The following is a 13,597-nucleotide window of genomic DNA, read 5'->3' on the forward strand; positions in this document are numbered from 1 at the left end:
CAGAAATCCTGCAGCTCCGCCCGCCAGACCGGTGAGCGGAACGAAACTGTGAAGCTGACCGTTGAGCGGCCCGACCAAGCAAGGAGGCAGAAGCAGATAATCCAAATATAACCCGGTGTGGGCATTTATTCATCGCTGTGGTACAGGATACACAGCCTCAGGGGCGGATTTAGACAAATATTCATGGGGTGGCAAGAGGGTGGCAGGAGATTTTGAGGGGTGGCATTCCCTGGCAGAAGTATATGCTGATTTAAATCGCAATCATATCAATCAATTAGGGGTGTAACGGTACACGTACCCGTACTGAAATTATTACGTACGGGCCCTTCGGTTTGGTACACGTGTGTACCGAACAAATATAGCGTTAAACGTAAAAAATTGAGAACATGAACAACTTTCTGGAAGTAATCTCAGGTATATATCATAGAGCGACCAAGTCATTTCATTGGACGAGAGGCATACTATGAGAGCTGGTCACAGGGATGCGTTCAAATGTAGTCAGTAATTTGAGGAACTGTCGAAATGGCGAACGCAGATTACATTACATTACATTACATGTCACTTGTTAGACGCTTTTATCCAAAGCGACTTACATACTCAATACTGTGGGCAATCCCCACAGGAGCAATTTGGGGTGAAGTGTCTTGCCCAGGGACACAACGACATGCTGACTGCAGTGGGGTTTGAACCTGTGACCTCCTGATCCGAATACCAACTCACAACCCACTGCACCACACGCAGATAAAGTTGAGCTCGAAAATCCTCCAGCATCATTGAAGTCTCCGGTTTGGGAACATTTTGGTTTCGCAGTTACGTACAAGGATGACGGACAAAGACAGGTGGACCGAACCAAAGCTGTTTGTCGGCATTGTTCAACTAAAATTGGTTACGCGGCTGGCAATACATCAAACTTGCACTCATATGAAAAGGCATCACCCGAACGTGAATATCACCGGTACCAAAAGAAAAAAGACTGAAGTGCAAACCCAACTCCCACTAGCATTTAAGCCTCCACCACTCGCAAAAAGTTCAGACCGAGCCAAAGCTAATAAAAACGCCAAATATCCTTATGTTGCCATGTTAGCAAAGCGCTACCTGGCTGTATCTGCTACCTCTGTCCCTAGCGAGGGTGTTCTCCACAGCAGGAGACATTATTAGTGCCAGCAGATCTGCCCTTTCGGCAAGCAATGTGGACAAGTTCATTTCTCTTTAAAAAAACATGAAAATACAATGACAAGCAAGTCCTAATGTCAAACTGGCTGCTTAGGTACTAGTACAGTACAGTTCAAATACAGATTATTTCAGTTCATCGAAATGCTGCACCTTAATGTTTATTTTATTATATTTTGTATTTATTTGAATACATTATTCACAGTTTAATAATAATTAACAAATATATATTTAATGTTTTGTGATAATTTTTTCTGCTGTACCAAAAACGTACCGAACCGAACCGTGACCTAAAAACCGAGGTACTACCGAACCGAAATGTTTGTGAACCGTTACACCCCTACAATCAATATTAACTTGGAAAGGCACAATATTAATATTTTAACTCAATGACATAGGTGATATTATTGTGGCACATCAGTAAAGCCTTACATATGCATATATAAGGTGGCAGACGTAATTTAATGAATTTTAACTGAATGAGTTGGTTTCACTCTTAGACCAGCAGGGGTACCAAATATATGAAGACTGCTGCAATAAGTATATTAATTAACTGTCTCATCGATGTTTGTCTGAATGAATATGATACTATTAACAATCATATTATTCCTATCAGCTGTCAATCACTGTTAATAAATAATAATAATAATAATAATAGATTTAATTTGTTAGCGCTTTTACAGGTGCTCAAAGACGCTTTACAGATATAGTGAAGAACTGTTATGATTCACATATTCACTTATTATTGAATAAACTATATTTTTTGGAGGAGTTAATGATGAATGTTCATCAAGATGCTTGCTCACCCTCCTTCAAATTTGAAAAACAAGTAATTATATCATTATTGATATACAGTTACAACCTTGACTTTGCATCAGAAAGAACAAATATTAAAGAAGTGACTAACTGCATCAGTTGGGGTTAAAAAAACGTGTATTCAGCTAAAACATATACATCGCTGCAGTAAGTTATTGTCCAGTGGAAAGTTCTTACCTACTGGCCTAGTTAAATCAAAGTGGTTACTTTTTTTTGTCTGGGCAGTGTAGTTTTACACACCGTCTTATTTTACTTTCTCAGGACTTAAAACAGTTTTTTGGGGGCAGACCTCCACAAATAAAAAAATATATACACGCATACAATGTCATCATCTTAACAGTTTTTTATGCTCATCGAGTCATCCGTGAGCAGAGCATGAAGTTGGCATGCCTATTACAGCTGAATGCGGCAATTGTTGTTCAGCAAAACGCCTCACAAACTTATTAAGATCTAAAGCTTTAGTGCGTTTTGATTCAATGCTGAGTGCAGCCAAACTTCACAGTCTCTTCTCTGTCATTGTAGACCGCAACTACCTCATTCCTTCCGTCTACTTGAGTCCGAAAGGCTTCTCGTTTTGCGCCGTCCCCCCGTTCAAGTGAATTCGCCACCAATCATATTTCCACTCTCGCGCCAGGGACGGGGGAGGGGTTACAAGACTCGCGTCTTGTGCTGCATTCACTTGCACTCGGACATTAGAGATTTTCTCTCATAAATGTCCGATGAGCCACAACTTTTCTTTCAAAACAAAGATGCCAACTGGGGTGGCAGCTGGGGTGGCAAGGCTATTGTTTAGGGTGGCAGTTGCCACCCCATGCCACCCCGGTAGATCCGCCCCTGCACAGCCTCAATATTGCTGCCCAGGTGAACACAGTCACCAGCCACAAGGATCTCACCCACACTACCAGCCTTCACCAAACAGGAAACACAGAGCCTAAATACACACCCACTAATCAGCAATTAGACACAGGTGAGGGGGGAGCAATTAGACACATGTGGGGGGGAGGAGACAACACAGGGCACCAGGTGAACATAATCAGGAGTAACAGAAAGAACGGGAGGGGGAACACTTTTCAAAATAAAAGACATGTGCAATATACAAGGCCCGAAGCCGTTAGTCCACAGTGACGAAGTTACCTTCGTCACAGAAACACACAAGAGTTAGACCTAACACAATTAGCTATTTTATCTACCTCTGGAACAAGCTAAACTAGTTATTATAAATATATTTATTCTTCACTGTCGGGTCACTCATTACTGGATCAGTGAGCTGCATGAGATACTGACAGGCTGTCAGGAGAGAGAGAGAGGGGGAGAGAGGGGGAGAGGAAAAGAGAGCGCTTCCGCTCATTTCTCCCGTGTTATTCTCCAAAGTGAATGTAAACTTGAATAATGTACATCATTTGAATGTAATAATTAAGTTGATTGTTGTTTGTGGAAGCTCCAGTGAATGAGCCCCATTAACTGAGTTTAAACATCGCTTTAAATGGAAGATTTAACGTGATGTTTAAATCTTCCATTTAGGCCCCGCCCACTCGATCGGATCGGCGATCGGTATCGGCCGATACCGATTCCAGCGATCGGCCCCGAAATTGGCAATCGGAGCATCCCTAGTTGCTATTACTGTCAGGAAATGTACAACCTAACCCTGGTCCGCCCAGTAGTAGTAGTCAGATCGCTACTCCTGCTGATTTTAAAGCTAGGTCTGGGTTGGGTCTCATCCACTTGAATGTGCGCAGTCTGTTAGGTAAACTAGATTTTGTCCGCATTTGGGCAAAATCGACTGACGCTGACGTCATTGTTTTATCAGAAACATGGCTAAATAAATCTATTTTGGCCTCTGACATTGCCTTAAATGGTTATAATGTGTATCGTTCCGACCGGCCAAATAAAGGTGGTGGCGTTGCCATTTATGTTAAGAATAAGCTCAGTGTATCCACATTAGTTTCCAAATCTATCAGTAAGCAATTTTAATTTTTATCCTTAAATATAGAAGTGGCAAAGGGGCAACAGTTCATGGTGGTGGGCTGTTACAGACCCCCCTCAGCTGTCAAGGACTCCTTGTCTTCGCTAGCAAATCTTTTATCGCAGCTAGACTACAAGGAAATAGTGCTACTTGGAGATTTTAACTGGGACTGGTTAACTGCAGTGTCAGAGGATTTTAAAAACCTTTGTATCTCTTTGAATGTTACTCAGATTGTTGACAGTCCTACTCGCCCTAACATTAAGTCCCGTAATAAATCCTCCCTAATTGATCTCATTTTAACTAATGTTCCCTATAAATACTCATCTGTGGGAGTATTTGCGAATGATGTTAGTGACCACAGTGCTGTAGCCACAATTAGGGACACTAAGGTCCAAAAGGTTAAACCTTGTATTATTATTAAGAGAGACATAAAACATTTTGTGGAGCAGGGTTTTGTTCATGATCTGTTTGATTGGGGAAAAATCGATCTGTGTGCTGATGTAGAAACTGCATGGTCTTATTTTTATCTTGGATTTATGGAGATCATTGATAGACATGCACCCCTGCGTACATTTAGAGTAAAGGGACGAGACAATCCTTGGTTTTCTGCTGAACTGTCTAGTCTCAGCATGAGAGAAACAAGGCCTGGGCAAAGGCTAGGAAATCATGCTCAGAGGTAGAATGGCTGCGTTTTAGGCAGCTAAGAAATAGCTTCACTTCAAATGTCAAAATTGCTAAGTCGAAGTACTATTTGTCAGTTCCCACAGAAAATCTAAATAATCCTAGGAAATTTTGGAAAGCCATAAAATCGATATCCACCAGTGAGATCCGTAATGAGCTACCTCCTTGCCTTACCACAGCATCTGGCACTATATCGGACAGGGCCACCATGTTAAATTGCTTTAATAAGCATTTTGTGTCCTGTGGTTCTCTGTTTGATTCTGTTTCTAACTCTGCTTCTGTGAACACCCCAATCCGTGACTCTGAACAAGGTGGTCTGGAAAACCCTTTCAGTTTTACTCCTTTTACTGTTAATGTTGTTCATGAAGCCTTAACCAAGTTAGATCCTAAGAAACCGGCTGGCCCGGACAACGTAGAACCTTTCGTTTTAAATATAGCTGCAGATTTTATTGCTCTTCCTCTCACTACTCTTTTTAACCTCTCCCTCAGCACAAATACAATTCCAAAAATATGGAAGTCAGCTTATGTCCTGCCTTTTGCTAAAAGGAGGGGAGGCAACTATTTTAAATAACTATAGGCCAATCTCTAAATTGTCAGTTCTGGCAAAGGTGCTCGAACGCCTAGTGAGTGAACAGGTAAAGGAGTTTTTATGTAAAAATAATATCCTGTTTAAACATCAGTCATGCTTCAGAAAGCAACATAGCACCATCACTGCGACAATGAAAGTGGTGAATGACATTACGAGTATTTTAGACAATAAGTTGTGCAGCTCTATTTATTGACCTTTCCAAAGCGTTTGATACCGTCGATCATCGCATCTTAAAGCAGAGGCTACTCAGTATTGGTATATCCAGCCATGCAGTGGGTTGGTTTGTGAACTACCTCTCTGAAAGGTCCCAATGTGTTCACTTTGATGGGCTGTCTTCTGAGTGGTTAAACATTGCTAATGGTGTTCCTCAAGGTTCTGTTTTAGGTCCACTTTTATATATATATATATATATATATATATATATATCAACAGTTTAGGTGAAAATGTGAATGAAGCTACTATGATCTATGATCTCAAGGGACCAATCTGATTAAATAAAGGTTTGAAATGAAACTTCTAAAACTGTCAACAATGGTGTTTCTGTATGTGTATTGACTATTCAGTTTCTATTTTTGGCCTCATGTTGTCTTGAAAACTTTTGCCATGGCTATACCTAAGAGATGTATTCTTCCTCTTTCTTCCAGGGTAGCTTGAGAAGCAGCCATCAGATATCTCCCCAGGAGTTTCTGGGAGAGCTGAAGTCTGGGGTGATGGACGAACGCCTGTTTGCCTGTCTAGACTCACTGAGAGTGTCCCTCACCAGCAACCCTGTCAGGTACAGTTTAGTTTGAGTGTCCTCACTGTTATCTCTTTTAATTTTTTTTATTAATAAGTACATAGTATAAAAATATTTTGACGTAATTAACTATCTAATGCCATGTCAAATATTTTTGCGCATATTCTATTCCCTTTTTAAAGGTCCCCTATTATACTGTTTTTCATCAATATATTATATGTCTCAGATACATACAAACATGTCTCTGAAGTGTTTGGCTCGAAATACCAAACAGATCATGCATTGTAGCATCCCATAATCCCCTCTGTTTCAGCCCTGTTTCAAAAGACCTTTAAAGAAAAGAAAAGAAGAAAATTCAATTTCGATTGTACAAAATGTTTACACACAACACAAAAGTAAATCCCCATCTTCCAACCTATCTCAATACCTCCCCATTTCCTCCCAAAAATTGCTAGCCCCTATTAGTCTGTTACCATGGCAAAGCCAGACACAGGCACTCATAAGAGATGTGTTTCCCCTGGCTTTGCATCTTCTATTACAGATGTCTGTGTCCAGGTACACTTGGAGAGGTGTTTGCTGCTGCTTTGGTGCTAACAAGAATCCCTTCACTTTTACAAGCAGGTGGTTTGACGAGTTATTGTAATCAATTTTGTCATCAGAAAAAATACACACACTGTTAACTTCATACTTTCTGCACAACAAACTCACAAAGAAAAAAGTACTTTTTTCTACCACCAAATCCAACCGTTCATGCAAAGGAAAAGAAAGCATCTCTGCTAGAGATTTAAAAGCAGATGGATGAAAAGCTTCCTGAAATGAAAAACCCTGTGTGGATAGTTTGTTGTAGTGTTGTCACGATACCAACATTTTGGTTTCGATACCGATACCAAGTCAAGAATTGCGATTCCGATTCTTTTTCGATACTTTTCTTTTATTATTTTCATGATCAATACAATTGTAGTTTATCTGTTAAGTGTTTTCTTACAACATGGTCTCTTCTTTATACTTGAGTTTATGTGATTTCTTTGATAGTTAACTTTATATTTTATTAACATGTAATAGTACAGTAATATAAATAATTATTGACAAAATGTACATTGCAGATGTGATAGCTAAAAAGATAGCTAAAAAGATAGCCATATTAGACAGTTATCATTGCCATTAATTGCCTCGTCAAACTACGAAAACGTTAGTTTGACACAAAATAAATTACACTTGTTTGACTTAGATTTGAGGGCATGGGCTGAGCATGATGTAATTATGTTATCTATCACATTCGCTAACCTGTCTGTCTCTGGATGCCGGTCGGCGAGGGGCTTAGCCAAGTTTGATGTGTTTGCAGGGATCTAAAACATTTCTTACAGACAGGCCTCGTGGTGTCCGTAGGCTTGCCCTCACTGTCAGAGATATAGCTAAAATACTTACACATTTCGCTTCTGGCGTCTTTTTTGTCAACAAGCCGAGGCGCAGCGGCAGTTGCACTCCCACTTGCAGCCACTTGCTCCCCGTTTTCTCACATGCTCTGGCAGCTAGCTAGTGCATGAGAGAGGGGAGGCACTTGGAGCGTGCTTGAGAGGGGAGGGATTAAAACAGCGCTTTCTCAACGGAGTACTTTTCCCCGTCATTCTTAAAGTATCGATACTAATGAAACGGAGGAATCGTAACGTTTTTAACGGCAGGGTATCGCGGTACCTTTCAAGTATCGGTACACCGTGCAACACTAGTTTGTTGGTGTTCAAATAGGGAAAACTTGCTGATCTGTTAATGTTACATTAAGCGTGGTCGAGGATTCATTATTTTTACCCAAGCTCTACTGTATATATGAGGCCCTGAAGCAACCGCTCCTGTGTCTGTATCAAATGCACACATTTATGCCACCAAACGAGACAATAAAAAAAAAAGTATTTCAATTAGAACCGTCTTTTTAAATAGTAACATTAAACTGGACTTAACTTACCTATTAAATATATACACAATACATCCACAAATATCCAACCTTCAAATTGCCATTTTAAACCAACATTGCTCTGCACACTTACTAAAGAACTGTAAAAAGCTACATTATCCTAACCTTAAAACTGTTCTTTGTATTGGTCGGGCGTACTAGAATAGCTTACAAATATGTGTGTAAATCTCAGTTCATTTGTAGAGCTGCTCTCTTTTGCTGTAGCTCCAAAGTTCTCCATGTCTAGATATTCACACTATCACTACATGCTTGTTGACAGTGTCATTTTCACACATAGCCTTGTCTTTAATGTTTACTAGGTACACTTATATCCTGTTTCCTCAAGATCAATCATGTTGAAAATGCCACACACGCAAATGACCCCTGTGCCTTTTTCACAATGTACAATCTGGGCTTATTTCAAGTTTCAGTTTCAAGGCTTTATTGTCATTTGCACATTAGCTAGATATGGCAATGAAAAACTTAAGTCACAGGCTCCTCCAACAGTGCAACATATATATATATATATATATACAGGGTGTCCGCGGGGTCTTAAAAAGTATTAAAAGTTGATAAATCAAATTAGCGAAAATTAAGGCTATTAAAAAGTATTAAACGGCATTTTCCAAGGTATTACATTTTGTAGCTTGTCTAAGTATATCAATTGTGGAAAGAGGTTGTATTCCAAAGTGTGCCTGAATGTAATCATTGCGTAGGTGTGTTGTGTGATTCTGTGTAGTTTATTTATGGCATCCCGTTGGATTTGACGTCATCTGAACAGGACATCGCACGCTCACTGCTTGATAGCGTGCAAAGGTCCGTTTACACCGGTTGTAAACATCATCGTTATGGGGAACTGCAAGTTTGCGTCCAAATGGTTGGAAGATAAGGAGGAAGGACAATCAATGCTGTATATAGTAAATGTGAGGTAAATGTAACCGGTTAAAACTCAAAGTGGCGATGAGGTCTTAAAATGTATGGAAAGGGTCTTAAAAAAAGGTCTTAAAAGGTATTCATTTTCACTTCAGGATTCCTGCATATACCCTGATATATAGGACATAGAACAAATACAACAGATAGAATACGCTCACACAAAATACAGCAATAAAAAGGATAATATTGAGCACCATCGCAATGTAAGTATGCATTACACACAGGAAGACTCAGCTGTCTCTATGAACGTATTTATTTATATCCAATTAAATAGTTTTATACTGCTCGAATATAGTCATAATGTTTTATATTTTAGCCCTTCAATTCATCCGTCAAACCATCCATGGCTATGGCTTCTCCCTTTTCCTTTGCGTATAACCACTCCAGCATCAGGGAGTAAACCTTGGTTCATTTATATGTTGTAAACACAGCTTGAATCTCTCATTTCATTGATTTTTTTTCTGGGCTTAAGCCTTCTGATGGCTAAAAAAAGCCTTGCTACTTTCAGGCTCAGCTTTTTGAGTTCACATGTAAATAGCACTCCCGCCCACTGCGACTCTCTCCTAACAACTAACATAGTGGTGCATGTGTGACGACACATGAATGTAGGAGTTAAAGAACAGACACCTCATTATTTTTTTTCTAGAACCTATTCAGCAGCGCAGCTTTTTCAAGATAGCCAAGATAACATTTGTGCCAAGATTCTATCTTTGTTTTTTGTTTTTTTAATATAATCAATGACATTAGCCAAGCAGGGATGTGTTTCAGAACTAAGGCAATTATTAATGACATATGTCAAAAACTCAAAAAGACCAATAACCTGTAAGCAGCAACATTGGAGGTGAAGCAAATGGCCCCAAACAGGCAGGTTTTAATTAGGCACTGCCTAGCAATGTGTTAATAGTGGATATTCGGGCTGGTTACATGGGTGTTGATAAAACTTTGGCTTAAAAAGCAACCGTCTATACCAGGGGTCGGCAACCCCTGGCACGCGTGCCACCATTGGCACCAGCACCGTAACCAGTGGCACACTAGGAATAAGTGTGCAAAAATATTTAAATGTTATTTTCGGATCCTGAACAAGGCCGCCGCCAGAGCGCGTCTCCCCGTTACCTGCAGAAGGAAGCCATGCACGCAACGCAGCCCCGCTCTCTTTATCTCCTGGCGACTTCTGCCGCTTTCCTCCGTGGTGCAGTGCTGATCGTTTCACCACGGATGAAAGCACTTCACTAATTGCAGTACCCATAGGAGCTGTACAAATGCCGCAGTGTTTGCGTGGCTGTGTATTTAGTTGAAAGCCCAGTGGCGATCTGCTCATCTCACATCGAAATAACATTCTACACAGGGGCGGACTGGCCATGTGTGTTCTGGAGAATCACAGAACGGACGATCGTCCTTATTATTATGCTGTTTAAACCAATTATTTAAATTTGTTTGTTAAATTCGGCATCATGTAAGTTAGGGATGCTCCGATCGATCGGCCGCCGATCGATATCGACCGATACTCACTCTCTGCCGATCGATCGGTGCTCTCTAAAAATGCCGATCGCAAGAGCCGATCGCATGACGTAAAATACATGACACTTTTCTCTGTGCGCGGCAAAACAAGCTCTCCAAAATGGCTTCACCGGTCTGGCAGTATTTTAAGGTGTCCGAAAATGACAATAAAATAGCGGTATGCATCGTGTGTGTGAAGCAGAAATCCTGCAGCTCCACCCGCTGTGACGGACCGGTGAGAGGAGCAAAACACACACTAAGAGTTAGACCTAATACACTTAGCTATTTGATCTACCTCTGGAACTAGCTAAACTAGTTATAAATATATGTATTCTTCACTGTCACTCATTACTAGATCAGTGAGCTGCATGAGATACTGACAGGCTGTCAGGAGAGAGGAAAAGAGAGCGCTTCCGCTCATTTCTCCCGTGTTCTTATCCAAAGTAAATGTAAACTTGAATGTAATAATTATGTTGGTTGTTGTTTGTGGAAGCGCCAGTGAATGAGCCCCATTAACTGAGCCCCATTAACTGAGTTTTAAACATAACTTTAAATGGAAGATCCCCATAGGCCCTGCCCACTTGATCGGAGCAGCATCCCTATAATGTAAGTTGCGCTGACAGGTCCACACACTGCTTCCCCGCAGCGTGGCTCCCCCCGCCCTCCTGTTGACAGTTCACGAGCGTCAAGCTCTTCACCCCCCCCCCCCCCCCCCCCCGTTGATAATTCACGATCGTCGGCACGCTGATAAAATATATATTTTTTTAATGGCACTTCATATCAAAAAGGTTGCCGACCCCTGGTCTATACATATGCACTGTTGCTTTTTAGAAGCTCTCGCTTGTGATCCTTGAGTAAAACCTGGCCCATAGGCCCAGACTCTTGATTAAGTCACCCTTAATACAATGGACAGTCCGGCTCATAATGACGATAAATCTGCCTTGGCAAGAAGCAGTGTGCTGACAGCGGTAACCCCTTGCTATCTAATCGCACCTTTACAATCGTTTTGTGTGGGATTTATTTGGCAGTAAAGGTATTTTGTCTGCCACTGTTTGTGGATTCTTATCACTGTCACGTTCTTGGCATTGTTGTAGCCAATGTCCTGCTCACTGCCTCCATTTGCCATCAGGTTTTTGCATTCTGCTACTATAGGCTGACAGACTTATGTGCACCCTCATCAGGTTTCTTCTGGCGGGGCAAAGCAGTCCCCATTGGCGATCATTTTGTACTGTACTTCCTGAAGCTGCACTGCGTTCTGTGAACGCTTGCCTCTGACCCCTGTATACTTTAACACCTCAGCTATTCTGGCTCTCTCTGCCTTTCTGCAAAAGAGGCCACATCACTGCACACAGGATCAGCAAGGCTAAAAGATGTAATTGTATTAAATGGATTTGATAAATGGATCTGACAAACAAGTGGAAATTGGTTTGTGATTTTATATTAATACTGACCTTCAGGTTTAAAGCCACAAATGTATTTTATTTTTCGTTCAGCTTGGCTATAAAGTAGAGTACAGTTTAGCTTCCCTCTTTATACCAATGTTTTAAAAAAAGCGTAGATGCTTTTTTTTTCCTCTCTTATACACTTGCCACCCAAGTAGCATACTCACATACTCACCATATCTAAGTATTGCTATCAGTATGACTTATATAAATACATTCCTTTATTAAGTATGGGATGTAAACACTAATTGGCTCCTTTATAATACATCTAATGCTATCCAATGCAACCCCAGCCACAAATTATATATAATGACAAGTATTGATTTAAAAATATGTTTAATATTTGTAAATTGGTTAGACAGTCCTCAATATTGAGAGGTAACAGAAACAAATGTGAAAAAGTTAAATTTACACATAAATGCTTTAGGTCCTTAAGCGGTATGTTATTTTTGCTGTAATTTAACCATTAAAACCACTATTCCTTTCATCAGTGAAATACAGTATTAGCAACGTTTGTAGGGATTTTTACTTGTGTCTTTTTACCAAAATGAAAGGGTGTATTAACTGGTGTGAAATCTTTTGGATTGTCTGCTACTGTAAATGTGTGTATGGTATACACATCATTTATGTAGGTAGAGTCCGGATATTTTAATGAAATGATGTAGAAACAAACACAACTCCTATTCATTTGAATACTCTATAAATGTGCAATATTTTTGAAAGTTGTTGGTTAGTTTTAACAAGATTGTCACTGTTGTTAGTGGCAGTCCGCTAGAGCATCAATCAGTCCTCAATTAATGAAATTGCCTCTATTTTTATTTAAAATGCTCCATATTACTGTGACTTCTCTCCATCCCTGAAGAGCCCTCCTGTAGTTGGTTCACTTTCTATACTAGGGACAAGATTTTAAAGTTAATCTTTTATTTCTGGTTCACAATCTCTTTAACGGAGTGCAACACTGCTGCTCTGACTGGAACTTTGGAGGCATCCTCCTGAGACTGTTAGAAGTCAAGCTTTACCTTAGCTGTTATAAGGCGCCCCGTTCTTCTCTTTGATTTATGACGGTTTTTGTTTTCCCAGGGAATGGGATGATGAATTTGTTTTCCTTATTTTTTAATGCTCTTGCTCTGTTTCTTGGTGTCTCTCTGAGATGATACCTCTCAGTAGAATACTGCTGTGCTTCTTTTTGCATCTGTTGATGTTGAGGTGTGACTATGCTCTGATCCCAGAGGTAGCATTAATAATAAAGTTGATAGTGCATTGTACAAATAACAAATACAAGTAGTTTACAATATCTCATACACATGTTGGGAGACTGACCACTAACATGTTTTCACAAAGATATGTTGAAACTTGAGCCAGTGTTTGCACAAGACTATAAGAAGCCAGATGTACTTGTCAGTTGCAGATAGGGCTGCTCGATTATGGCAAAAATCATAATCTCGATTATTTGGGTCAATAATTGATATCACGATTATTAAAAACGATTATCCATTTACTTTGAAAACATTTGTTGAAAAGTATGTTTTTAACAGTTGTTTACCCTGAACTTTAAGTATAATTCAACTGAAAAACCAATAAAAAAAAAAAATAATAATAAATAATAATGGAATAAAAAATAATCGTTTTATTTCGATTATGTTGTTTTCATAATCGTTGCAAGCCAAAATCGTAATTGCGATTAAAATACGATTTAATTGAGCAGCCCTAGTTGCAGATTGATAGCTGCTACCAGAATCAGATTTCTATCGATAAACATCAACATCCTATTTGTAATCCGAAAATACATCATGGCTCCAGAACTCAAATAGTTTTCAGTAATTTA

General features: G+C 39.9%; 1 protein-coding gene across 5 annotated transcripts in view; it reads left to right on the forward strand.

The window, feature by feature from the left end:
* The window catches only part of LOC117548142 (protein diaphanous homolog 3-like), a 182,841-nt gene that overhangs the window by 17,913 nt on the left and 151,331 nt on the right, over nt 1-13,597 (forward strand). For all 5 annotated transcript variants that reach the window (XM_034219218.1, XM_034219192.1, XM_034219210.1 and 2 more), the window contains one exon: nt 5,864-5,994. In XM_034219218.1, the coding sequence (XP_034075109.1) occupies nt 5,864-5,994 (131 nt within the window). The remainder of the gene's footprint in view (nt 1-5,863; nt 5,995-13,597) is intronic.

This window comes from Gymnodraco acuticeps, unplaced genomic scaffold (genome assembly GCF_902827175.1).
Source record: "Gymnodraco acuticeps unplaced genomic scaffold, fGymAcu1.1, whole genome shotgun sequence".
Lineage (NCBI taxonomy): Eukaryota > Metazoa > Chordata > Actinopteri > Perciformes > Bathydraconidae > Gymnodraco > Gymnodraco acuticeps.